At 63.9% G+C, this 24,453-nt stretch overlaps 3 protein-coding genes across 10 annotated transcripts; 1 reads left to right on the plus strand and 2 right to left on the minus strand.

The window, feature by feature from the left end:
• The first annotated feature begins 54 nt into the window (after positions 1-54).
• DCAF8 (DDB1 and CUL4 associated factor 8) lies at positions 55-12,016 on the plus strand. Of its 6 annotated transcripts, none has more exons than XM_015884291.3 (14): positions 55-195; positions 1,622-1,708; positions 4,024-4,158; positions 4,428-5,104; positions 5,607-5,747; positions 5,940-6,034; positions 7,169-7,279; positions 8,381-8,453; positions 8,669-8,726; positions 8,814-8,921; positions 9,332-9,462; positions 10,566-10,685; positions 10,773-10,889; positions 10,970-12,016. In XM_015884291.3, the coding sequence occupies exons 3-14, from the start codon at positions 4,110-4,112 to the stop codon at positions 11,081-11,083; spliced, it is 1,794 nt and encodes a 597-aa protein (XP_015739777.1). In that variant the 5' UTR covers positions 55-195; positions 1,622-1,708; positions 4,024-4,109; the 3' UTR covers positions 11,084-12,016. The 6 variants fall into 6 exon arrangements, with proteins under 6 accessions (XP_015739777.1, XP_085390694.1, XP_015739774.1 ...); XM_085534568.1 differs by having other exon boundaries at positions 4,086-4,158; XM_015884288.3 differs by having other exon boundaries at positions 10,967-11,911.
• A 344-nt stretch (positions 12,017-12,360) lies between these two features.
• On the minus strand, positions 12,361-19,146 carry PEA15 (proliferation and apoptosis adaptor protein 15). The gene is made up of 4 exons (XM_085534598.1): positions 19,063-19,146; positions 15,343-15,516; positions 14,398-14,553; positions 12,361-13,858 (listed from the first exon to the last, which is right to left on the minus strand). The coding sequence occupies exons 2-4, from the start codon at positions 15,512-15,514 to the stop codon at positions 13,794-13,796; spliced, it is 393 nt and encodes a 130-aa protein (XP_085390724.1). The 5' UTR covers positions 15,515-15,516; positions 19,063-19,146; the 3' UTR covers positions 12,361-13,793.
• A 373-nt stretch (positions 19,147-19,519) lies between these two features.
• On the minus strand, positions 19,520-23,333 carry LOC107324325 (calsequestrin-1). 3 transcript variants are annotated; one of them, XM_085534582.1, is made up of 12 exons: positions 23,024-23,333; positions 22,528-22,940; positions 21,956-22,040; positions 21,517-21,617; positions 21,326-21,437; positions 21,046-21,119; positions 20,801-20,931; positions 20,314-20,359; positions 20,172-20,226; positions 19,945-20,045; positions 19,789-19,863; positions 19,520-19,695 (listed from the first exon to the last, which is right to left on the minus strand). In XM_085534582.1, exons 2-12 carry the CDS (start codon positions 22,756-22,758, stop codon positions 19,573-19,575), a joined length of 1,134 nt encoding a protein of 377 aa, XP_085390708.1. In that variant the 5' UTR covers positions 22,759-22,940; positions 23,024-23,333; the 3' UTR covers positions 19,520-19,572. The 3 variants fall into 3 exon arrangements, with proteins under 3 accessions (XP_085390708.1, XP_085390707.1, XP_085390709.1); XM_085534581.1 differs by having other exon boundaries at positions 23,058-23,211; XM_085534583.1 differs by having other exon boundaries at positions 22,528-22,779; positions 23,138-23,184.
• Between the last annotated feature and the right edge of the window lie 1,120 nt (positions 23,334-24,453).

Raw genomic sequence — 24,453 nt, forward strand, 5'->3', positions numbered from 1 at the left:
CGCGCCGCCGGGCCGTAGAAGGAGATGCGATGCCGTAAAGCGCGCAGCGCTGCCGTAAAGGACGCCGCGGTGCCGTAAAGCGTCTGGAGGCGGCGCACTGAGATGGCGACGATTGGGCTCGGGGCCGGCGGAGGGGGAGCAGTTGGGGAGCGCGGGTCTCGCGTCTGAGCGTTGGCCGGGAACGGCAGCAAAAGGGTCGGTGCGGGGCCGCCGAGCGGGGAGCGGTGTTGGTTTCCCCTCTAATCCCTCCCGGTAGCGGTTGGGCCCGGGTTTGCGGCCTGCTCTTCCCCCCCCCCCCCCGGCTGAGGCCTAGTGGGCCCCGAGGCCCCTGCGGGCCCTTGTTGGGGGCCGGGCTGCGCCGTGCGGGAACCGCGTCCGGGGGAGGGGCCGCATGGGGTCCCTCGGGGTCCTTTGGGCTCCTTTGGGGTCCCTCGGGGCCCCTCGGGGGTCGCTGCCGCTTCAGGGGCTGCAGGAGGGTCCTGGCGCCCCGCGTGTGGCCGTTGCCCCCATGAAGGGGGTCCCTGCTGTTCCCAGGGGTCCCTGCTGCCCCTCGGAGGGTGCTGCTCTTTAGGAGGGGGGCAGTTGGGTTCCCTGCTCCCCCTGCGGCGCCGCTGCCCCTTTAAGGGGGGAATCCGTGCTCTTTGCTGGGGGCTCCCCTTCTTTAGTTGGGGTGGAGGGCACTTGGTGCCCCTCAGGGGTCCCTGCTCTTCTCGGGTGGGTGCAGGGGGGTCCCTGCCGCACTCCATGGGGCCGTTCCCCCTTTGGGGGAGTCCCTGCTCTTCCCAGGGGTTCACTGTGCCTTCAGGGAGGCACGGAGGAGGCTTCCTGCTGCCTGCCCCGGGTACACTGTCCCTTTGGAAGGGATTCCTCGTCCCCCCATGGGAACGTTGTCCCTTTGGGGCTGAGGTTCTTGCCCATCCCGTGGTCCCGGGTGTCCCTCGGGGGTTGCTGTGACTTTGGTGGGGGAGCACAAAAAGAGGGTCCTTGTTTCTCCCTTGGGTTTGTGACGCCGCTGGGGGCTCTTTGCAGGGACTCCCTGCTCTGCCACCCAGGGCGCCCTGCGTCTTTTGGGGAAGTGCTGAGAACTGGGGGGGACACTTTGCTCTTCCCAAGGGGTCACTCCCTCCATGGGAAGTGGCCCTGCTTTCCCTGAGCTGGGGGTCAGGATGCTTTAATGCTTTTGGTGGGGACAGGAAGGAATCCCTGCCCCCCCAGGTCTCCCCATGCTCCCCATGGGGGCAAAGTGCCTTTTGGGAGTTATGGGGGGGGGGGGGAAGAGGGGAGTCCTGTGACCTGTAGAGCATCAGTGCCCGTTCTTGGGGGAGCTGGGGGCGTCTTTGCTGCTCCATGGTGATCCTCCAACCCTGCTTGAGGGCTGGAGGATGGTGGGGTCCTTTATCCTTTATGGGGGGACATTAAAGGAGTCTTTGTGTCCCAGGACCCCCCATGTGAGACCATTGTCACTGTTTCTGTAGACTCAAAAGCCCTCAGCCCTTTGGGGGCAGACGGGGTCCCTCCCACCCCCATAATGCCATCACCTCATGGAAGGGCTCCTGGGGCTCCCCCTACCCCTGTGTCCAACCCTTATCTGCTCTGTGGCTCTGTCACCCCTCCTTTCCAGGACCGTTGTCCCCGTGGCGCCGCTGTGCTGGGACCCCCCCAGGCCTTAACCCTTCCTCTGCCTGCAGACCTCCGCCACTGCTTGCAGGTGAGTCGGGCACCGGGCAGCGCCTCCCAGTAAAGGCTCCATAGTGGGAGATGGGAGCTGACTGGAGGGGCTGTTTGTGACGAGCAGGTTGTGCTCCTGGGGTCTGTCTGTCCATCTGTCCTTCCTTCCTCTGCGTTGCTTTTTGGGGCTGTGTCGGTGCTGATCTCTGTTGTGACACCGGATTCTTGGTGTCAGCTGATGGCAGGGAGCTCCCAGCTCCTCGTATGTGGGGGTTTCCTTGTTCCTGGGGTTGTGCCCACTTCCCTCAGTTCCTCTTTGTGGGGATCCATGAGCTCCCCATTGAGCTGGAGCCCCCATCCTTGTGGTCTCTGGATGGGAAAGGGGAGATGCTGGGTACTGAAGGGCTCATTAACTGCAGTTCATTAGGAGCATGGTTGCACTGTGCCATATTTACGTTGCTCCCCTCCCCCCCCCCCCCAAACAAATAATAGGGCACTGGCTGTGGGGTTTTGCTGTGGGACAGCAAATAGGGGGGCACATAGGGTCTGTGGGGCAACAGGGCATTAACTATGGGATAGTGCTCTGAGACTGCAAACAGGGGGGCACAAAGGGGTCTGTGGGGCAGTAGGACCCTGGCTTTGGGGTATTGCTGAGGGGTCCGAGGGGGTCTGTGGGGTGACAGGGCCCTGGGTATGGGGCATTGCTGTGGGACAGCGCAGTGGATGGACTCTGTGTCCCCATAGAAGTGCTGTGGGTTGGCGTGTCTGTGGGCTCACAATACTCCAATCCAGGGGGAGAGATGGGGACCGTGGGTCTCCCTTTAACTGCGAGTGGGAAGCTGCTTAATTAGCATCATCAGCCGGGACCGGGAGCTTTGTAATGACCCAAACCTCTCCTGATCTTTCAGCACTAGGGGGATATTTCCCAAGTGTTGGCCATCCGGAGGCTCCCCCCGCCCCACAGCAGGATTTGGGGTGGGCGCTGTGGGTTGGTGGGGCTTTCTGTGGGGGCTGAGCTACCTGCTGGCCCCGGAGCTGCCCCACACCACGAGCTGCCGCCGGCCGGCCCCGATGAGAGAACTTTCCTTAAATAGAAGAGGCTGAAAGGAGCCCAGCACAACACGTGGGGGGGGGCACCGGCAGCGCCAACACCACGAGGCAGCTCTGGGGTGGGGGGTGGGTTGGAAATGGGGCCGAGGGGCTCTGGGTTGTGGGGCTGTTTTTTCAGCCTCCCTGTTTCCTCTTTGTGTATGTGCCCGCTGTGGCTGCGTGGTGTTTATAGAGCTGTGTAAATATCACAGGCAGGAATCGTTTGGGGACAGAATGGCTGTGAACGCCCCATTGGCGGCCCAGTGCTCGGTGCTGCTGCGGCCCATGGCTGAGTGGTGCTGTGGGGCAGCACGAGGTGCTGGAGCGGATGGTGCTGCGTGTGAGCCCAGAGTGGAGGGGCCGGACCCCGAGGGTCCCTTGTTGTTGGGGATGAGCTCGGAAGGCGGCTCGGTGCCGAGGCAGCCGGGGGCTGTGGCATGTGGAGGGATATTTATAGGGCCCTCACAGGGTGCTGTGAGCATGTGAGCGCTCGGAGCTGATCCTGTCCAGATGCAGCCCAGGGCAGCACAGAACCCGGATGTCGGTGCCTGGGAGGGGGGCCGGGCTGTGGGACGGGGGCTGGCACTGGGTGCTGGCACTGGGTGCTGGTGGGCGCCCATCCCTCGTTTGGCCTTTGGCTGCTGCCCGGGGCTGGTGTTAATTCCCGGTTAATCTCGGTGCTGTTTGCTGTATGATGGCCCGGCTTTGGCTTTGCCTTCTGTGTAACTGAGGGAGCCTGGCCTAAAACCAGGAGGGGGGAGCGCTGAGTGAGCAAAACCCCCCTGAAATGGTTGGATTTCTCTCCCTTCCTTGGCAGAACCTGCACTGCTCGTCCTTACTCACTGTGTCTCCTCGGGTCTGGGCCGGGCTTCTGCACCCAGCGCAGGGTCAGGGTGTGCTGTGCCCATCCATGGGGAAGCATCGCTTTCTGATGTGGTGTCTGCTGCATTCTGTGCAGAAATGGGTGGCCCCAGTGTCCCCTTGGGGGGCTGGAGGGGATCTGGGGGGTTGTGCTGTGTGTGGGAAGGGTCTTCAGAACCTTCAGATCGCCCCCTGGGGCAGCTGTGGGTGCAGGTGCTGAGATGGAAGGGCAGGCCCAGCTCTCCTTGTGATCCAGGTGTTGGGGGAGCAGCGCCGGGTGATCCCGTGGGGTGTGCAGGGTCAGAGCCTATGGCTGGAGGGGAGCTGGTGGGCTTTGTGGGGGATGAGGGGCGGTGGGGCTGTGGGGTGTGCTGGGTCTGCTCACTGTGTTCCTTCGTGTTTCAGGACAACGTGGTCCCCGCGGCGGGGCCGCTCCAGCTCCTGCTCTCTCCCTCTCTTGCCCTCAGGGGAAGCACACGCAGGGGAAGGAGATGTCGGATAAAGGGAGCAGCATGGATGGAAAGACGGACATCGCCAATGGTGAGGGCAGGGGGAGCTCGGCCCCAGGGGGACAGAGCTGGGGGAGACAGAAAGAGGGACCCAGCCTGGAGGGGGTGCGGTGCTGGGGGCTGGCGCTGGGTGCAGAGCAGAGGCTGGAAGGGGCAGGGCTCTGCTCCGTGCCATGGGGACACGTGCTTTGCTGCTGTGCCGTCATGCAGGGATGGGTGGGGTGGGAAGCGCAGGTGGGCCGGGAGGTGTCACAGCCCGGTGTGTCCCGCTGGGAGCTCACAGCGCTGTGTGTGCTGCAGGCAGCCTGTCCAGCAGCCCGGAGGAGATGTCGGCCGAGGAGGGCAGAGAAATTTCCTCTGGCATCGAGGTGGAGGCGTCCGACCTCAGCCTGAGCCTCACGGGAGACGACGTGGGGCCCAACCGCACCAGCACCGAGAGCCGCGACACCGACACCGAGAGCTCAGGGGAGGAGAAGGACTCTGACAGCATGGACGACACGGGGCACTACTCCATCAACGAGGAGACGCGCACCCTCGACTGCTCGCACTCGGAGGAGGAGGAGGAAGAGGACGAGGAGGAGGAGCAGCAGCGATCCCACCGCCGCGCCCAGCGCAAACGTGCCAACCACGACCGAGACTCCTCGGACGACGAACAGGCGCTGGAGGACTGGGTGTCCTCGGAGACCACGGCGCTGCCGCAGCCCCGCTGGCGGGCGATCCGTGCGCTGCGGGACAGGGAGCTGGGCTGCAGCCCCCGCTTCGTCTACGAGGCCTGCGGGGCCCGGCTCTTCGTGCAGCGCTTCCGCCTGCAGCACGGCCTGGAGGGCCACACGGGCTGCGTCAACACGCTGCACTTCAACCAGCGCGGCACGTGGCTGGCCAGCGGCAGCGACGACCTCAAAGTGGTGGTGTGGGACTGGGTGCGGAGGCGGCCGGTGCTGGAGTTCGAGAGCGGCCACAAGAGCAACGTCTTCCAGGTGAGGAGCGCACTGTGCCCGGCCGGGTCGGGGGCTCCTGCTCTGCTCTCTGTGGGCAGGGTGTCCCACCCAGCGGGATAATGGGGGGTGATTTCCCTGCCTGCGCTGTGCAGAGCGGGAGAAGGGGCTGTTCTCACAGCTGGGGGGACGCAGTGGCTGTGCCAACCACCAAACTGGGGTGGGGGGGAGCTGCACGTCCCACTTTGCTTCTCTGCCCAGAGCCCCCCCTGGTGCTGCTGCTCAGAGCCCGGTCTGGGAGGAGCAGCATTCCGATGGTGCTGTGCTGTGCCACAGCTTTGCTGCCACCAGAGGGGGCCCGGACAGCCGGGCTCACTGAGGCCGTGATCCTTCATGTGTCTCCTCTGGGTTCTCCAAAAAGAGCCGGGATGGTTTCTCAGCCCTCCAGCTGCATCCGTGCCCCTGGGGATGAGGCAGAGGGTCAGATCCTCTTTCCTCCTCGGACGCAGCCATGAGCCCTCGCCTTCTGCTCGCTCTCTTCCAGGCCAAGTTCCTCCCCAACAGCGGTGACTCCACGCTGGCCATGTGTGCTCGGGACGGGCAGGTGCGGGTGGCTGAGCTCTCGGCCACGCAGTGCTGCAGGAGCACCAAGCGCGTGGCGCAGCACAAAGGAGCTTCGCACAAGGTGAGCCCCCAGATGAGCCCCCAGAACTGCCCTTCAGTGCCTCATAACTGCCCTGACCCCCTCAGTGTGCTGCCCAGCAGAGCAGCTGTGGGGCATCGAGGGCACAGAGATGTGGGTGGTTTATGGGGAGAAAGGGATCTCAGCTCATTGTTGGGTGAAAAGGGAACCAATGCCCGAGTATTTATCTTCCAGCTGGCCCTAGAACCGGATTCTCCATGCACTTTCCTATCAGCAGGTGAAGATGCTGTAGTCTTCACCATTGACCTGCGACAAGACCGACCTGCCTCGTGAGTATCCCCCTCCTGCTGCCAGGACCGAGTGAGGGTGGGGGGCTGTGGGCTCTGGGCTGAGGGTCTCTGCCCCATAACCGTTGTGTTGGTGTGTTGGGCCGCTGCCTTCCTGCTGGACATGCAGTGTGTTGGGGCTGTGACAGCGCTGTGTTCCCTGTGGGGTGTGGGATGGGGATCAGACAGGTTCTGCTGCTCAGGAGGGGCAGCTGTGGGACCCCGGGTGGGTTTGGTAGAAGTGTGGCTACGATCCTCATTAATTAGTCTGCAATTAAACCTTGTCCTCCACCAGCATGGAGCGCAGGTAGGGAGCAGCAGTGCTGCTGCCGTGTGTCCCCATGCAGCCCCTCTGTGCTGGCAGCAGTGCGGGGCTTGCCATGTCCCACCTCACCCATTGCATGAGTGTTATCCCAATTAATCAGAAACCCATAACAAAGGAGCAGAGTTCAGCCATTCCTGACAGCCCTCCATCAGAGCCGTGGGCTGTTCCAGCAGCTGTCTGTGTTTGGAGCTGGGGCGCTTCTCCAGCACAGCGCTGTTATTCCAGAGATGATCCTGCTTAGAGCTCAGAGCTTCACAGCTCAGCTCCTGGAGCTCCGCTTTTATTTCTGTGCACGAGGGCTTTTGTCTGCAGCCCCGAACGCATCTGTTTCATAACCAGGACAAGAGCAGCTCTGCAGCTCGCTGCTCCCTCCCCAGGATGCTGCCTGGGTTCATCTGCTGAAATATTTTCCCCAGCTTCTGGGGGGGGGAGGGAAAGGGAGGCGGCAGCGTGTCGGATTCCGCTCAATCTGGGCCTCATTACAGTGAGACGGGGGGGGGGGTGGAAATAACAGCAGAAGGTTTTGGCTTTGGAGTTAATCTGATTCTGCTCTCGCTGCCGGCCCCGATCTGCTGGGCCATGAAACCCTTCGGACGTTTTTGGAGGCCGACGCCAGGGGATGATTTCACTGTGTTTGAGTCACAGACAGAGCTGGGGTTGGGAGCTGCAGTGGTTGGGAGGTTCTGTGTGTTTTTTGTCTGAGTGTGAGTAAGAGCTCGTGCTGCTCCTGCGTTTCCCATCTGGGCCCTGTTTGGAATCCGAGGTGGATTTTTTTGTTGGTGGTTGTTGCTGTTATTCTCTGTCTCTTAAAGGAAACTGGTGGTGACGAAGGAAAAGGAGAAGAAGGTGGGGCTGTACACCATCTTCGTGAACCCAGCCAACACCTTCCAGTTTGCTGTGGGAGGCAGAGATCAGTTTGTGAGGTGAGTGGGTGCCCCCCCAGCACGGCAGCCCTTAATGCCTGCAAAGCCCGCTCCCGTAAGCAGCACGAAGACGAGCAGGATTAACAGAGAGGGATTTGGATCCGTGGAGGTTTAGCACTGGAATCCGCTGCCAAGCCCGGCTCTCCCTTCCCCCGGAGGCAGTGATTCTCTTGGCCTTAACAAGCTCCTGAGCCATCTTCTTCTCTCAGTCCTCAGCCTCCAGGCCGGGCCTGGTGCGCCTTGGAGCCGTGGTTAAGGCTGGGGGAAGCTGTTGGTTTCAGTGGGGCTGGGCACTCAGGGCTCTGTTGTCAGACCCAGACCCTCTCTCTGCTTTGGGCAGAGGTTGTGTCTCCCCGTGAGCAGCTCCTCCACAGCTCCTGCACTTAGCAGGGCTGCTCATCCCCCATCCTCAGCAAGCATCACTCGTTGCCTTTATAGGGAGGGGTGATGCTGAGCCCTGGCCGTGCAGCTGCACAGAGGTGCAGCTCAGCGCCCTGAGGACACGGCCGGCCTCGCTGCTCTGTGCTGCCAGCACCGCTCACAGCCCCAGCCCTGCAGGCGGCTGCTGTGCCGGCGGCATCGCCAGCCTTCCCACGTGTGCTCAGCGGGCTGTGAGCAGAGCAGCGGCGCCTTCCAGGAGAGCCCTCATTGCTCAGTCCCCCCTCCTCCATCTGCTGCCTTTTTCGGCGGCCGTGCCCCATCCCCACCCCATCCTTCCTGCAGGAGGAGCAGTGGGGTTAGTGGGGTTAACAGCTCCCGTGGGGCGCAGCACGGCGCTGACAGTCGTGTCCCTGAGCGCGGGTTGCAGCCTGTGTGCTCACAGCCACTGACATTGCCATTGCCGTGCACTGCCGAGCAGCGCCTGCGACGTGATGAGAGGTGACACCGAGCTGCTTGGGCTGCAGTTCCTGCCTCTCCCATCCACTCGTGGCTCTGCAGAGCATCAGTGAGGGCTGTGGTGTCCGATGTGACATCTCCAGGTCGGGGCTGAGCCGCCCCGTTTGGCCCTGACAGCCCTCAGAGCTCTGCCTGCATTTGGGGTGAGTGCCACACGTCCTTAGTGCCGCACGTCCTTAGTGCCACGTTTCCTTCCTCCCCCAGGATCTATGACCAGCGGAAGATCGACGAGAATGAGAACAACGGCGTGTTGAAGAAGTTCTGCCCCCACCACCTGGTGAGCTGCCCGAGCCCCTCACCCACCTCCTGCCTGCACAGCACCAGGAGCAGCTGAACCTGCACCCCAGTGCTCTCGTTTGTCCCTAATCTGACCCAAATTCTCCACTCCCGTGCTCAGCTTGGGCAGGCTCAGCCACCTCCTGCTCTGCCTGTAAGGTGTGCAGGGTCCCGGCAGGGGAGGGGCGGGCTCAGAGCTCCATGCTTTCCCTTTAGGTAAACAGCGAGTCCAAAGCAAACATCACCTGCCTGGTGTACAGCCACGATGGCTCCGGTGAGTCCCAGCCCCCCCCAAAGCACTGGGGTGAAGCTGGGGGGGCCGTCCCACCGCTCACCTCTCTGCCCCCCCCCCCCCCCGCAGAGCTGCTGGCCAGTTACAACGATGAGGACATCTACCTGTTCAACTCCTCGCACAGCGACGGCGCCGAGTACATCAAGAGATACAAAGGGCACCGCAACAACGCCACTGGTCAGCGGGGGGGGGGATGCTTTGCATGTAGGGTGGGGCTGGTTGGGGGCTTCAGGCTCTGGGGCTGTGGTGGCCACACTGAGGCTGGGGGTGGAGTCAGGCTGGGGGGTCCGGGCTGAGGCCAAGGGGGGCCCATCCCTGTGGTGGGATGATGGATCCCCATGAGCCGGTGGGGCAGCTCCGAACATCCCGAACATCCCATCGCTCCCATCCAAGACTCTTAAAGTCGTGGGCTCAGAAGAATGAGCCGTTCTGTGTCTGGGGACGGAAGAGATCCGCGCCGGTAACCTTGGAAACTCACTGCTGGGAGGGGAGCAGGGAGAGGGGAGCATGGAGAGGAGCATGGAGGGGAGCATGGGGCGCTGCCTGGCTGTGTGGGTCTCACCCCGCTCCCTCCTGTTCCTTTGCAGTGAAAGGCGTCAACTTTTACGGCCCCAAAAGTGAATTTGTGGTGAGCGGCAGCGACTGCGGCCACATCTTCCTGTGGGAGAAATCCTCCTGCCAGATCGTGCAGTTCATGGAGGGCGATAAGGGCGGCGTGGTGAGTTCACTGCTCCGTCCTTGTTCCATCCACACCCCACACTGACCCCCCAGTTTGTGTCAGCATCCCCCCGTGCTCCCTCAGCCTGACAGCGCAGCCTGTACATCCCATTGAGGAGCCCCTGTGCGCTGAGCGGAGCTGGGGGAGCAGCTCAGCTGGGGATGCAGAGGGCAGGACCCCCGTGTGCCCCCACCCCGGGCAGGGGGCAGCAGCTCAGCACCCTGCAGCGCTCCCAGCTGCATCGGGGCCATTCCCACGCTCCGTGCTCAGCTCCACAGCGACAATTCCTGCCCCCCTCCCATTTCCATCCCACCCTGGGGCTGACAGCGGGGACAGCCGTGCTGCTGCGGGGCTGTGAGTGCAGCACAGCCGCCCTTTGTGTGGGTGGCCGCGGCCGTTTGCCAGCCCGTCCTGGTGCCGCTGGCACCACCACCCCCGGCAGCGCGCCCGTCTCAGCCGCCCCCCCCCACCATCCCCCCCCCGCCGGGCTGCGGTGCTGCCAGGTTCTGTTTTTCCCTTTGCTTTCCTCCCCCCGTTGCTCCCCTCGGCGCCGCACACATTACTCAGGGCTGGGTGCACCCTTTGCATGCTGATGGGGACGGCGATGGGCTGGCACGGCCCCATGGGATGGATGTACGGGGCGGGGGGGGCACGGGGAGCCCCTCAGCACCATCCCCATCCCCCCCGTGTCCATCCCCATGGGCTCAGCCCACCCGGCTGCGCAGGGATGAGATTCTCAGCAGCCGAGGCTGCAGCACCTAGCAGTGCTGATTGTCAGCCCCCCCGTGGACCTGTCACTGTGTCCCCCCCCAGTTCATGTTTCTGTGCCTGCCCCCCATTCATGTCTGTCTGTGCCCCCCAGTCACATCCCTGCACCCATCATCTCCTTCCATTCAAACCTGTCCCCCCTCCCCACTCATCTCTGTGCCCACCCCCCCCCCCCATTCATCTCTGCACCTCTGGGTTCCCCCATTCATGTTTCTGTGTGTCCCTTCTCCCCATTCACATCCCTGTGCCCATTCCTGACCCCATCCCCATTCAGCTGCACCCATGGGTGCCCTCCATTCACCTCCACGTCCCCTCCTTGTGTCCCCCCCCCCCAGGTGAACTGCCTGGAGCCGCACCCCCACCTCCCGGTGTTGGCCACCAGCGGCCTGGACCACGACGTGAAGATCTGGGCGCCCACAGCAGTGACCCCCACCGAGCTGACCGGCCTCAAAGAGGTGGGTGAGAGCCCAGCTATGGGGCTGCAGGGGGGTCCTGACCCTCCCCCTCCCCTTATAACCCCCCCCATGGTGTGGTGGCTGCAGGTGATCAAGAAGAACAAGATGGAGCGTGACGAGGACAGCCTGCACCACACCGACATGTTCGACAGCCACATGCTCTGGTTCCTCATGCACCACCTGCGACAGAGGCGTCACCACCGGGTAAATGTCCCCCCCAGTTCCCCCTTCCCCCCCCCTCCCCAAATAAACCCCCCCACCTCAATTCCCCCCTTTCCCAGCAGCGCCGACGGGAGCCGGGTGCGCCGGACGCCGACTCGGATGAATCCCCCAGTTCATCTGACAGCTCCGATGAGGAGGAGGAGGGTCCGGACCGGGTGCAGTGTATGCCCTCCTGAGCCCCCCCGCACCGCCTGCCCCCCCCCAATTCCTCAGACCCCGGGGTGTGTGTGTGTGTGTGGGGGGGGTGCTCCAGTCTGCCCCCCTTTCTCTACTAACAACACTTTGAGCTTTTTATTGACATGTTAAGGACCCCCCCCAGCTTTTCCTTCCTCATCCTCGCAGCCCTACGGGTGGGGGCAGGGCTGTAACATGGGGGGGGGATGATGCACTGTGCCCCCCCCACACCCACATGGTGATGAGAGGGAGGTGGGGGCGGTTCTCGGTGTCCCCCCCACCCCAAATCCCTGCAGTTTCACCATCCCCATTTCATTGGGGGGGTTCAGGCTGCTGCCCCTGCTGTTCTTCAGGGCTTCCCCCCCCCACCCCCCCCATCCTGGGGGCTCCAGCTGCTCTGTGCCCCCCCCCACACACACACACACCAGGGCTGCACCCCCTCCCCCTTTCCCCCCCCCCCCCCCCAAACAAAGCCACAGGGGTGTTTGCAGAGCGATGCTTGTCTAGTTTGTACATATCGGTGATTTGCACTTGGTTTGACCCCCCCTCTCCCCCCACCCCCCAACAGAACCCCCCCATCCCCCCCCAGGGCCATCAGTTCGAGCCCCACTTTGGGGAGGGGGGGGGGTTGGGGGGCGATTTGGGGGCAGATCCTTGAATTTTCAGTTCCTTTGAAGGAGATTTCTTTGGGGGGTGGCAGAGGGAGGGGGGTGCAGCACAGAGAGCCCCACTCAGCTGCCCCCCCCCCCCCAAGGGTCACCCCCCCCCCCCATTCACTGTTAGAGGCCTAATTTTATATGTATTAAAACCAAACGGACCTTTGGATGTCATCCACCCGCTGGTTGTTGTAAGAGTTGGGATATATATTATTATTATGATGATTATTATTATTATTAATTATTATAGAGAGACGCAATAAAAGCCGGCACAGCGAGGCACAGCGCTGCGTGTCCCATCACCCCCCCCAATTAATGCCCCCCCCCCAACCTTTTATTAACCCCCCCCCATCTTTAAGGCTTCAGGTCTATTTTAGTGCAAGCAATGGGTTAAAATGGACTTAAATCCTAAAGGGGGGGGTTAAATAACCCAGCTGTTGCACTATTTTCACCCCCCCATATTTTCCCCTCCCCCCCCCATTAGGATCAATGTCTGTTTCAACCCATTTTTGCACTATTATCACCCCCCCCTTCCCCTTTTTTTAACCCATTTTTTGCACTATTTCACCCCCCCCCGTTACACTTTGTGCCCCCCCCCCACAGAGCCACGCGGACCCTCCAGAGCTGATTCATCTCCATCTCTTTATAAGAGCTGTACACAGTCAGTGCGGTCAGGACGTGGGGGGGGGTTTAAGGTTGGGGGGGGGGACACACAGGGCTGAGGGGTCACCAGGTCCCCCCCCCCTGTGGGATCACAGCAGTGGTTGGGGGGGGGGGGTCCTGAACAGTCATTTTGTAACCAAAGCCACAGTTTGGAATTTGGGGGGGGGGACAGACACACAAACACAATAAATAGAGGGGGGGGGATGGGGGGGGACAGGGGGACACGCAGCCGCTCTGCGGGTTTTAGCTTTTATTAAATAAAATATATTAACATAAACTCTCTCCGGTGCCCCCCCCCCCCTTTGCCCCCCCCTTGGTTAGTAACTAAGAGCTGTTGGACCCCCCTCAAACTACCACCCTGTTAGTGGGGGCTGTGTTCTTGCCCCCCCCCCCCCCCCCCACTGTAGCACTGGGAAAGGCTGTGAGGAACACCCCCCCCCCCCATTATATCAGTCTGGTTGATTTTGAGGGGGGGGGGCTTCTATTTCTGCACCCCCCCCCCAGCAAAATAGGGGAGGGGTCCTCTTGCAGTTGGGGGCTTCTGGGGTGCCCCCCCCCTCCCTTTAGAACACCACCACTCTGCACAGGGCCCCCCCACCTCCTCACCCCCCCCCACCCCCTGCAGCCCCCCTGGGGTGGGGGGCACATCCTGCCCCATCCCCCTCCCTACAGCGCTGAGTCCCTGCAGCCTCCTGCCTCCTCCAGCCCCTCTGGGGGGGGTCAGCAAAGGACCCCCCCCAAACACACACATCCAGCCCTGCTGCTCTCCTCCATCACAACGTGCCCCCACCTTCATCCCTGTGTCCCCACAGCCACGTTCTTAAGGGGGGTGGGGGTGGTCCCTGTCTGTGCCTCCCACCCCACAGCTGGAGGGGGGTCCCTATTTGTGCCCCCTACCCCACAGCTGGTGGCAGTGGGGGGGTTTCTGTGCACCTACAACTGGTGGGGGGGGGAATTCTGTGTGCCCCCCCACCACAATGGGGTGGGCCCTGTCTATGCTTCCCACCCCATAACTGCTGAGGAGGGGGAGGTCCCTATCTGTGTCCCCCCACCCCAGCATTGGAATGAGGGGGATGGTCCCTGTGCCCCCCCCCCTAAAATAAACCAAACCACAATATGGGGGGGGGTCCCTATTTCCATTATCCCAATGATTTGGGTAAAGGGTCCGGGGGAGTCCCTGGAAATAGCAAAGCCCCCCCAAAGTCACACGCACACACACACCCACGTGCACACCCACGCACACGCAGAGCCCCCCCCCAGCACTGCTTTTGGGGTGGGGGGGGCATTAAGACTTTTGTTAGTGACCGTGTGCCCCCCGCCCACTCTATGGGGTCCATGAGGTGGTGGGGGGGGGGGACACCTCCTCCTCTTCCTCCTCTTCCTCACCCCCCCCTCAGGCCTTTTTGGGTGGGGGGGCCAACTTGATGATCTCCTCCTCCGAGGGCTGTCTGATGATGTCTGTGGGATGCCTGGGGTCAGCAAGGGGTCCCCCACCCCAATCACAGGAGGGACTTATGGGGTGAGGGTCTGGGGTGGCTGTTTGGGGTCAGCAAGGAGGGAATCCCCCACCCCAGTCATTGGGGGTCATTGGGATGGGGCCTGGGGTGGATTTGGGGTTCAGGAAGAGGGTCTCAATTGGAGTCAGCATGGGTGGGGGTCCCCAACTATTGGAAGCCATTGGGATGGAGACTGGGGTGGCCATTTGGGGTCAGGAAAGGGGTCCCCCACCAACAGTCCCCAGCCCCAACCATTGGGGATCACTGGGACAGGGTCTGGGGGGGCTATTTGGGGTCCCCGACCATTGTGGGTCACTGAGACGGAGCCTGGGGTGAGTTGTGGGGTCCCCTGCCCCAACATTAGGGTCATTAGGGTGGGTTTCGAGGTCAGGTCCCCCACCCCAACCATGGGGGGTCACTGGGGTGGCACCTGAGGTGGGTTTTGGGGTCAGCGATGGGGTCACCCACCGCAGGCGGGGGGGGCGTTGGGGGGGGTCTCACCCTTGTACTTCTTGGCGCTGGGGATGCGGGTGAGTTTGGTGTCCACCTCGTCCTCCTCCGAGATCTTCAGCACCTGCGTGCGGTACTGAACCACCATGGTCAGCAGGTCGGGGCGGCGAGAGATCTCAAAGATGTGCTCGATGTACGACAGGTTGGCTGCGGGGACAGGGACAGTGTGGGGACGGGGGGTGATGGGGGGACAGGGGGATAATGGGGGACAGGGGGGTGATGGGGGGACAGGGGGATAATGGGGGGGCAGGGGGATAATGGGGGGACGGGGGGATAATGGGGGGACGGGGATGTAGGGCCACAGCACTGGAGGACACTGAGACAGGGTGACATGGACATGGGGACACAGAGCTGTGGGTGGGGACAGGGATGAGGATGAGGATGGGACAGGGGACGTGGACTGGGGACACAGATGGGGATGAGGCTGGGGGATGTTTGTTGGGATGGGGAGTGGGGTGAGTGACGGGGGGGGGGTTGTGGGGAGGGGATGGGATGAGGGACAGGAGGGGGACAGAGAGCGGGGCCAGCAGCACAGACAGGGGATGGGAACAGGGATCAGGGGAGCGGGATGGGGACTGTGAATGGAGACAGGACTGGGATGGGAACCGGGGCAGGGGACAGGGATGGGGGGAGCTGGGATCTGGGGATGGGGGAGCTGGACTATGGGGATGGGGGGAGCTGGGCTTTGGGGATGGGGGAGCTGGGATCTGGGGATGGGGGAGCTGGGCTTTAGGGATGGGGGGAGCTGGGATCTGGGGATGGGGGAGCTGGGCTTTAGGGATGGGGGGAGCTGGGATCTGGGGATGGGGATCAGGACGAGGGGACAGGAGGGACCAGAGGGTGGGAGCCGGGAAAGGGGACAGGGAGGATCAGGGGGGAGCAGGGAAGGGAATGGGAGGGAACGTGATGAGGGCGGGGGCCGGGGGGGCTGCTGACCCTTGTCCAGCTTGCTGTGCTTCTCCAGGAAGGCGAACCAGTGCTGGCTGGTGGCGATGGCCTCCCCCTCCCCGCTGGGGATGTCCTCCTTGCAGGCGGATTTCAGCTGCTCCAGGTCCTCGGCCGTGATGTTCTGCGCCAGCTCGTCCAGGAGGCTGCGGTACTCGGCCATGGCTGCGCCGTGTGTGTCACGAGCTGCCCGGACTCAGACTCACAACCCCCCCCCCCCCCCCCCCGACCCCCCCGGCCCCACAGGCGGCCCCGCCGGGCCGTGACTCACGTGATGCTCATGGGATGTGACAGGGATGGGGATGAGGGGCCGCAGGGCGCATGTGCGTGGACAAACCCCCCCCCAGTGCCACCCCCCCCCACTCCCACACCACCCCCATCCCCCCACGGCTGGGATGACATGGGGAGAAGGGGGGGGGGCACCCCAAGATGGGGGGGGCTGCATCGTTGGTTTGGGGAGGCAGCTGTCGCCATGGCAACTGAGATGCAACAGGAGATGGGGGCAGGGTGACCCCCCCAGAAAGAAAATGGGGGATAGGGGGGGGGGCATCGTCATGAGCCCCCAGGGGGGACAGTGGGGCTGGGGGGACACGGGGGGTCCATTATTGTCACCCCGTGTTGGGGGGGATGAGGTTCCATGGTCACATCCCCACTGTCACAGCCCCCCCCGCTCCACTGTCACCAGTTTAAGGGGGGGGGATGGAGACACCCCTCCCCCACTGTCACCCCTGGGGGGTTCAGCCCATCACCACAACCCCCCATAACCCCCCCATACCCCCCCATAACCCCCCCATAACCCCCCCATAACCCCCCATAACCCCCCCATAACGCTCAGGGGGTCACTCCTTGTGGGGCTGTGTGAGCCCCCCCCCATGATCCCCCTCCCCCACTCTCACCCATTGGGGGGGGTCACCCCCATCCTCGTCTCCTGTCGCATCTCGGTTGCCATGGCGACCACAGCCACCCAAACCCCGGGATGTGGTCGCCATGGTGACCACTGGCCCCGCTGTGCCCCCCCCCACAACCCCCCCATCACACTCACGTGGGCCCCCCCGTGCCCCCCCCCCATCCACCCACCCCCAACACACACCCACGTGCACACACGGCCTTGCACACACACCCCATGTGCACACCCACAGACACCCCCATCCCCACCAACACTTGTGCACAACCATGTGCCACGTGCACGTCCACATTCATGCATAGGAAACCTTGCACCAGCACAGCCGCACCTGGGCACACTCATGTGCAAACCCATGTGCACACACACAGCCACGTGTGCACACACACCCTGCACTTACACAGCTGTGCACATCAGTGCACACACACATGCACAGACACCCCTGTGTGCACACACCATCTCTGTGCACACCCACGTGCACACACGTCCCATGCACACTCACACACACCCGTGCACACCCACCCCAAAGCCCGCTCACCTGCCCCTGTGCGTGCACACCTGTGCACAAGCACACTCACACTTGTGCATGCACACCCATGTGTGCACACAGCCCTGTGCACGTGCACACCAGCACTGCCACAACACTTGCACACCCACACCCTGCACACGCTCCTCACACCCACGTGCAGACACACTCAATGCACAGCTGCCCTTGTGCACACACCTGTGCACACACCCACATGCACACACACACACACATGCACACACACACCCACGTGCACAGATGCCCATTTGCACGCTCACACTCGTGCACACTCACAGCTGTGCACACCTGCCCACATGCACACCCACACCTGTGCACACACATGTACACCAACACACCTGCACACACACACACACACACACACCCAGCACTGACACACCTGTCTGCACACCCCTTGCACACTCACCCTTCTGTGCACACTCATTTGCACACTCACCCCCCCCAGCCCTGTACTGTCCCTTTAAGGCTCCCAATGACTCAGCCCTCAGCCCACACCCCTGTTCATTGGGGGGGGGCAGCATCCGTGCCCCTCCAGCACTAAATGGGACCCCCCCCCCCCCCACTCAATTCCCTGCCCCCTTTCCCAATTAACCCCCCCCCAAAAAAAATCACTTTCCCTTTATGCACCACGGGGGGGGGTCACACCGTGGGGAGGTCACACGGGGGATGGGGGGGGGTCTCACCATCAGCCCCCCCCATCTGACCCCATTTAGGGCTCCGTAATCCCTAAATCCCGTTCCCGTGCGGGGGGGGGGCAGGCAGGATGCGGGGGGGGGCACTTCCTTCCCGCCTTTGTCTCCCGCGCTCCGTCCATCAAAGCTATGGGGGGGGGGGGGGGGGGGGATTGGATTTGGATGGGGGGGGTCCCAAATAACCCCCCCCCACTTTGATTTTTTTTGGGGGGATTTAAGGGGTGCCCCCCATTCTGTGTGTTCCCCCCCCCGGAGTGACACGGGGACAAATGGCCTTTGTGCCACTGGGGACAATGGGCCCTTTTGGGGGGGGGGAGGGGGGGGGAGGAAACTGAGTCACGGTGGGGGTGGCCCCATAGGGAACAGCTGGGGGGGGGGGGCACATCTGAACACATCTGGGCACATCTGGATGCCCCCCCCTCCCCAAATCTCTACTTCCCTTTTCCCATTGAGAACCCATAGTGGGGTCATGTCGCCCCCTGCAGCCCCCCCCCCCCCCAGCCCTCCCCATCCTGATGGTCTGGGGGGGGGTCACCATTCGGCCCGGTTTGGCCCCAGATCGGGGCACGTGGTGACATCACGCGGCCGAGGGGGGGGGGGGGGTGACATCGTGGGGAAGGGGATCTGAGGGGGGGGGTCGGGTTGGGGGGGCACTGACGCCGAGTGGCACCGAGGGAGCTGGGGGGGGGGGGGGCTCGGCGGCGTCATGGGTTTGAAATCCCCCTGTCTGCTATGGGGAAGGAGAAGCGAAAGTGGCACCGGGGGGGGAGGGGGGACAAATTGGGAGGGGGGCAGTACCGGGGGGGGTCTATGGGGGGGGATGGGGGGGGAGAGTACGGCCGGGGGGGTCCCGGTATCACCGGGGGGGGGGGGAACGGGAGGGGCAAATTGGGGAGGGGTCTATGGGGAGTGATGGGTGTCTATGGGGGGTGGGCTATGGGGATGGGGAGGTCTGGGGGGTGGGAAGGGGTCTGTAAGGGGAGGGGTTGAGGCCGGGGGGGGGTTTGTGGGAGTGGGGGGGTCTGTGGGGAGGGGGAGTCTACGTTGATGGGTGGGGGGTCTGTGGCTGGGGAGAGTTTATGGGGTTAGAGGTGAATATGGCCACTTTGGGGATGGGGGGGTTCCATGGGGGGATCTGAGGGAAGGTCTATAGCTGGGGGGGTTCTATGGGGTTGGAGGGGTCTATGGATGCCGGAGGGTCTTTAAGGATGGGGGAGCCTAAGGGGGTGGGGGGACTGTGGCCAGAGGGGGGGTCTCAGAGGATGGAGGGTGGCAATGGAGACGGGGGGGGAGGGGGGTGGTCTTTCTGTGGCTGGGGGGGTGTCTGTAGGATGTGGGGGTCTATGGGGCTGGAGCCATCTATGGCCACGGGGGGGTCAATGGAGATGGGGTCTGTGGCCGGAAGGGGGGGGGGGCTTTGGGGACGGGGCTGGTCAATGGCCGGGGGGCGTCAATGGAGGATGGAGGGATCGACGAGGGCGGGGGGGGGTCAACGGGGCGGGGGGGGGAACCTGTGGGGGTGGGGGTGGGATGGAGGTGCCGATGTCCCCCCCTCCCCGCTGCCGTTCCCGTACCGGCCGGTGTCGGTGTCGGTTCCGGTGTCGGTGTCGGTGCTGGTACCGGCTGCGGCCGCTCCGTCTGTCGCTGCTCCGCTCAGCGGGGCGGGCTCTGAGGCCACGCCCACTTTCCGCCCCGCCCCGTTAAGCCCCGCCCCCGAACCCGGCCCCGCCCCGAACCCGCGGGGGGTCCGGACCCACAGATCGGGGGGGGGCGGGATGGGGGGGGGGGGATCCCGGCGGACACGGACCGACCCGACCCCGGCCGGGTTCAGCCCCGCGTGTCCCAGCCCGGCGGGTGTGTCCGCAACAACGGGGCGACCCCGGCCCCGGCGGGGGACCCCACCCCTGCAGGGTGCCCCATCTTTGGGGTGTCCCCATGTCCCGTCCCTGCGCTGTCCCCTCCATCCCACACACCCGGTTCCACCCCGCACGGTTCCCCCCCATGTCCCGCAGTCCCACAGCGCCGTGTCGGTTCTGTCCTGTATTAAAGCGCTTTAATGGCCGCGATGCGGGGCCGGGCTGCCCCTAATGTCCGTCATCGCTCTCGGTGCTGACCTCCCCCTCCAGGACGGCCCCGATCCAACCCTCCAGCTCCGCCGCGTCCGGAAGGTCGTTCTCATCCGCCATGGGCAGCCACACGCTGTCAGCCTGGGGGGGGGACAAGGGGGGATCGTGGGGGGTGTTGGGGGGTGTTGGGGTGTTGGGGGTGGGGGGTGTTGGGGGGTCCCGGCCGTGACTCACATCGGTGACGTTGACCACTCCGATCTGTGGCCGGGACAGGTCGATGCCGAAGGTTTTCTCCCAGAAGGGGATGAGCTGCGGGGGGGGGGGGACACACTGAGCGCGGGGGGGGGAGAGACGCGACCCCTCTTGGGGGGGGGGGGGGGGGGGCTGTACCAGCGGGAAGTCCTCGGGGTCGATCCAGATGATGCTGAGTTTGGGGTTCTCAGTGTGGTCCCGGGCCACGTCCTTCAGGGTCTCCAGGAACTCAAAGCCGTCTGTGGGGGGGGACATGGGGACAAGGATGTGGACACGGGGACATGGATGTGGATGGGGACATGGATGGGGACATGGGTGGGGATATGGGATGGGGACATGGGATGGGGGCCATGGGGGTCCCTTACCAGGATCATCCTCCTCTGCAAAGGCCACGATATGAATCCCATCGATATCATCCTCCTGGGGGGATCATGGGACGGTGTCGTACCCGGGGGGGGCACCTTGGGACGATGGGGACAGTGGGCGCAGCCCCCCCCCCAAACTCACCCATGTCTCGTACATACTCTCAGGTTTGAGTTTCCGCAGCGTTGCCCTGGGGGGGGGGTGTCAGTGAGGGGCGCAGTGGGGGGTCTCTGTGCCCCACAGCTCCCTGTTGGGTTGGGGTTATTTCTGGGGGGCTGGAGGTCACCCCCAGGGCTCACAACCCCCCCCTGCACCCCCCCCACTGTCACCAGGAATCCCCCCTCATGGGGGCACTGCTGCCCGACCAGCACATCCCCATGGCAACCACATCCCATAGCAACCACGTCACCATGGCAACCACATCCCTGTGACAACCTGGTCTCCATGGCAACCACCTCCCCATGGCAACCACATCTCCATGGCGACCACATCCCTGTGTCAACCCGGTCCCCATGGCAACCCCTCCCCATAGCAACCCCCTCCCCGTGGCACCCAGCTCCGATCCCCATGGCAGCCCCCAGGGGACCCCGACATGGGGGACTCAGGGCTCAGGGGGTCGGTGGGTCCCCACCGCTTGTGCTCCTCCACGAAGCGGGCGATCTCCTCTCTGCCGTGGGGCTGCGTCGGTAACGTGAGCGGTTCCTCCATGAAGGGCTCATAGAAGTCGATCTCGTTGAGCTTTAGGGTCAGTTTCCTGGCCACCTGTGGGGCCGTGGGGATGTGGGGCCATGGGGATGTGGGGCCGTGGGGTTGTAGGGATGTGGGGCTGTGGGCTCGGGGAGGACCCCATGGGCACAGCGGGAAGGAATTGAATACCTTGGGGTCAAAGGTGGCAAAGAAGGGGATGTAGGGGTGGAATTCTGCCGCTGCCGCTGAGAAAGCTTTGAAATCTGAGGGAGGGATGGAGGGGGAGAGGGATAAAGAGAGGAAGGGATGGGGGAGAGAGGGGAGGAGGGAGGGAGGGATGGAAGGATGGAAGGAGGGTGAAAGGGAGTTAGGAATGTATAGAAAGAGGGAGGGAGGAAGGGAGGGAGCCACCTCTGGATGGGCAGAGGGACACGGGGGTCATGGAGGGACGGGGGGGACCCCCACGTACTCTCCGATTCCTCCCCCTCGAAGTATCCGATGACTTTGGGGTCCTCCTCAATGTTCTCGAACGCGTGCAGCTCGTGGTCGCCCTCAATGAACTCCACCGGGTCCTCCAGCACCTGGGGCAGATGGAGGGGGGTGTTGGGGGGGGGGGGGCAGGGAGGTCCCATTTAGGGGTATGGGGGGGGTCACACTGACATCCAGCAGGAACTCCACCAGCGTGTCGGCCGACAGCTCACCGTCGTACTCAATCACCTCGTCCCCCTTAAAGATGTAGATGCTGTTCTCCTCTGTCATCCCTGGGGGGGGAAGGGGGGTGTCAGCCCTGTGCCGGGGGGGGGGCACAGAGGGGTCCCTGTGCCAGGTCTGGGGGTGAAATGGGGTTTGTCTCCCAGACTGGGGCATTCTGGACCATACTGGGGGGGCTGGGGGACTGTTTGGAGGAGGGTCCAAGGGGGGGGGTCTCCATACCTGGATGGGGGACACGGGGGGGCCCAGCTCCACACGGGGGGGTCCCCCTACCTCTCACTGGGGGCACACAGTGCTACCTCTGTTCCTCTATCAAAGCCATGGGGGGTTCTGGCCCCGATGTCCCCCCACCCCATAAGGGTTCCCATGGTGACCCCCCCCCCCTTACCCAACTTCTGGGCTGTGTCCGCCTCCTTCTCTGCATCCACGAGGCCGAACCCCACTCCTTTGTCCTCCAGCACCTGCGCTGCCAGCTGGGGGGGGGGACACCAAGGGGGCATCAGCACCCACACAGTGACACTGTGACACTGTGACCCCCCCCCAGCAGGTCCCCCTGTCCCCACAGTGTGTGACAATGGCAGGACAATTGTGGCCTTTTGGGGTCGGGTCCCCTCATCCCCCCCCCACCCCGTGCCATGTTGGTGGCACCTGGTGACATCAGCTCTGACCCCCCCCCAGGTATCACACAGGTGGAACCTGCCCCCCAGCCCCCACCAGGGCCCCTTTTGTCCAGTTGTCCCCAGTTCCCCCCACTGTCCCATCTCTCCCGTCCCATTTCGTACCCCAATGCCCCCCCTGTCCCCCCCGTCCCCCCCCAGTCCCTCAATATCCCCCCGTTGCCTCCAGTCCCCGCCGTCCCTCGCTGTCCCCATCTGTCCCCCCCCCTCCAGTCCCTCAATGCCCCCCATTATCCCGCCCCTCCCGCCCCCTTTTACCCCCCCATTCCCATCCCCCCCCCACCTCGAGCACTCTCTCCTCCCGTTCGCTCCGGGCCCCCCCGGGCCGGTGCAGGAGCAGCGCGAGCACCGCGGAGCTGCGCAGCGCCTCGCGGTGATTGAGGGCGGTGACGGACACGACGCGGGGCGCCCCGTCGTGGGAGGGGAAGCGCAGCCCCTCCTCGGCCCCCCCCGGGGCGGACACCCCCAGCACCAGCAGCGCCAGCAGCGCCAGCAGCCACCGGCAGCCCCACATCGAACCGGGAGACAGGAGGAGCTGCGGGCACGGGAGAGGACGGGGCGGGCTGCGGGGACGGACGGACGGATGGACGGATGGACGGGGGGGTCGGATCGGGGCGGACAGACGGACGGAGGGATGGATGTGAATGAGGGGACGGAGGGTTGGGACGGACGGACGGACGGACGGACGGGCAGCACCTGGGGGACACGTCAATGCTCAGAGACGGACGGGCCGGATCTGGTGGGGACAGACGGACCCACAGACGGACCCACAGACGGACCCACAGCTCCAGAGGGACGGACAGACGGACCGACAGCCCCACAGGGACGGACAGACGGACCCTCAGCGACACACAGGCACTCAGAGCCCCACAGGGACGGACAGACGGACTCACAGCCCCACACGGACCCACAGCCGGACCCACAGCGACGAACGGACGGACGGACAGACGGACTCCTTCCACCCCCCCCAGGGGAGCGGGCAGTCACAGCCCCTTCCGGCCGGGGGGCGGTGACGGGGGTGACAGCGTGACCCCCCCCCCCCAACGTCCCCCCCCGCTGTTGTATAGATTCTATAGATGGGGCACAAAGGGGGGGCACAGGCCGGGGATCCCCGTGGGGCGGGCAGGGTCCCCCTCGGGGGGTCACTGTGCACCATGGGGGGGTCACAACCCGCCCCCCCCATCAACTGCCCCCGTTCAGCCCTATTCCTTATTAAGGAAGGAAATGGGACCTGAAGGGACGGGGGAGGGGAAGGGGCGGGGGGGGCTAAAAATAAGGAGCGGCGAAGGGGTCGCCAGCACGCGGCCATGGGGCAGCGGGGGCACGGAGCCCCCCCGTGGTCTGTCCCCATCCTTTGGTGACAAACGGGGCTCCCTCCACCCGCTGCTCCCCCCCATACGTGCCCAGGACCCCCATACTCGGTGACCCCAACCCCAGCGCTCTGGGTGCCCCTATATGGGGTCCCTGAGACCCCATGGAGCATTGGGTGCCCAGGACCCCCCATGCAGAGGTTATGGGGCTGCCAGGACCCCATGTGGGGCCGTTGGGGTGCCTGGGACCCCCACGTAGTACTGTGGGGTGCCCCCCCCCTTTGCCATGTCCCTCCTTCCTCCCCTGCGGTGTCAGGTGACCCCGACCCCATTATTTTGATACTTTATTTTTAACCCTCAGGGCCGACACCGACACCACGTCAGGAAACCCGACCCCCCCTGCGCCCCCCCCCCCCCAGCAGCTGCGTGACCCCAGAGCTGCGGGACTGTCCTCAGTGCGACCCACGGCCCCATAACCTCTGCATGTGGGTCCTGAGCTCCCCAACACCCTATAGGGGCCCCATATAGAGGCACCCACAGCCCTGGGGTTGTGGGTCATGAAGTATAGGGGTCTTAGACACCCCACAATCTCTGCATGGGGGTCCTGGGGACCCACTATCTTTAATATAGGGGTCCTGGGTTGGGGGTCCCATAGGGTTGGGGGTCCTGAGCACCCCAGTTCCTTCCCATAGGGGTCCAGATACCCCATAGGTTCTACACAGGGGTCCTTGGCACCCCACAATGTCTGCAGGGAGGTCCTGGGTACCCCAATTCCCTATAGAGTCCCAAGGACACTGTACTGGGGCATGGGGGGTATATAGGGAACATCAGGCATTAAGAATATGGGGGGGTCAGTGGGGGACATGGGGGGAGCACAGGGGGTGGGGGGGTGTAGGAGG

The sequence above is a fragment of the Coturnix japonica genome, unplaced genomic scaffold, assembly GCF_054131305.1.
Source record: "Coturnix japonica strain WE unplaced genomic scaffold, WE-NBRP24 Scf088, whole genome shotgun sequence".
Classification (NCBI taxonomy): Eukaryota; Metazoa; Chordata; class Aves; order Galliformes; family Phasianidae; genus Coturnix; species Coturnix japonica.

Excerpts from the sequence above, each read along its gene's own strand:
- DCAF8 (XM_015884288.3), top strand. The coding sequence starts at position 4,110 with ATGTCGGATAAAGGGAGCAGCATGGATGGAAAGACGGACATCGCCAAT. Across the intron at positions 5,105-5,606 it reads ACAAGAGCAACGTCTTCCAG|GCCAAGTTCCTCCCCAACAG; the intron begins GTGAGGAGCGCA and ends GCTCTCTTCCAG. Across the intron at positions 8,454-8,668 it reads AGTTCTGCCCCCACCACCTG|GTAAACAGCGAGTCCAAAGC; the intron begins GTGAGCTGCCCG and ends CTTTCCCTTTAG.
- PEA15 (XM_085534598.1), bottom strand. The coding sequence starts at position 15,514 with ATGGCCGAGTACCGCAGCCTCCTGGACGAGCTGGCGCAGAACATCACG. Across the intron at positions 14,554-15,342 it reads GCACAGCAAGCTGGACAAGG|CCAACCTGTCGTACATCGAG; the intron begins GTCAGCAGCCCC and ends CTGTCCCCGCAG. Across the intron at positions 13,859-14,397 it reads CAGCGCCAAGAAGTACAAGG|ACATCATCAGACAGCCCTCG; the intron begins GTGAGACCCCCC and ends GGCATCCCACAG.
- LOC107324325 (XM_085534582.1), bottom strand. The coding sequence starts at position 22,758 with ATGTGGGGCTGCCGGTGGCTGCTGGCGCTGCTGGCGCTGCTGGTGCTG. Across the intron at positions 20,932-21,045 it reads TTGCCACCTTTGACCCCAAG|GTGGCCAGGAAACTGACCCT; the intron begins GTATTCAATTCC and ends ACGGCCCCACAG. Across the intron at positions 19,696-19,788 it reads GAGTGGTCAACGTCACCGAT|GCTGACAGCGTGTGGCTGCC; the intron begins GTGAGTCACGGC and ends TCCCCCCCCCAG.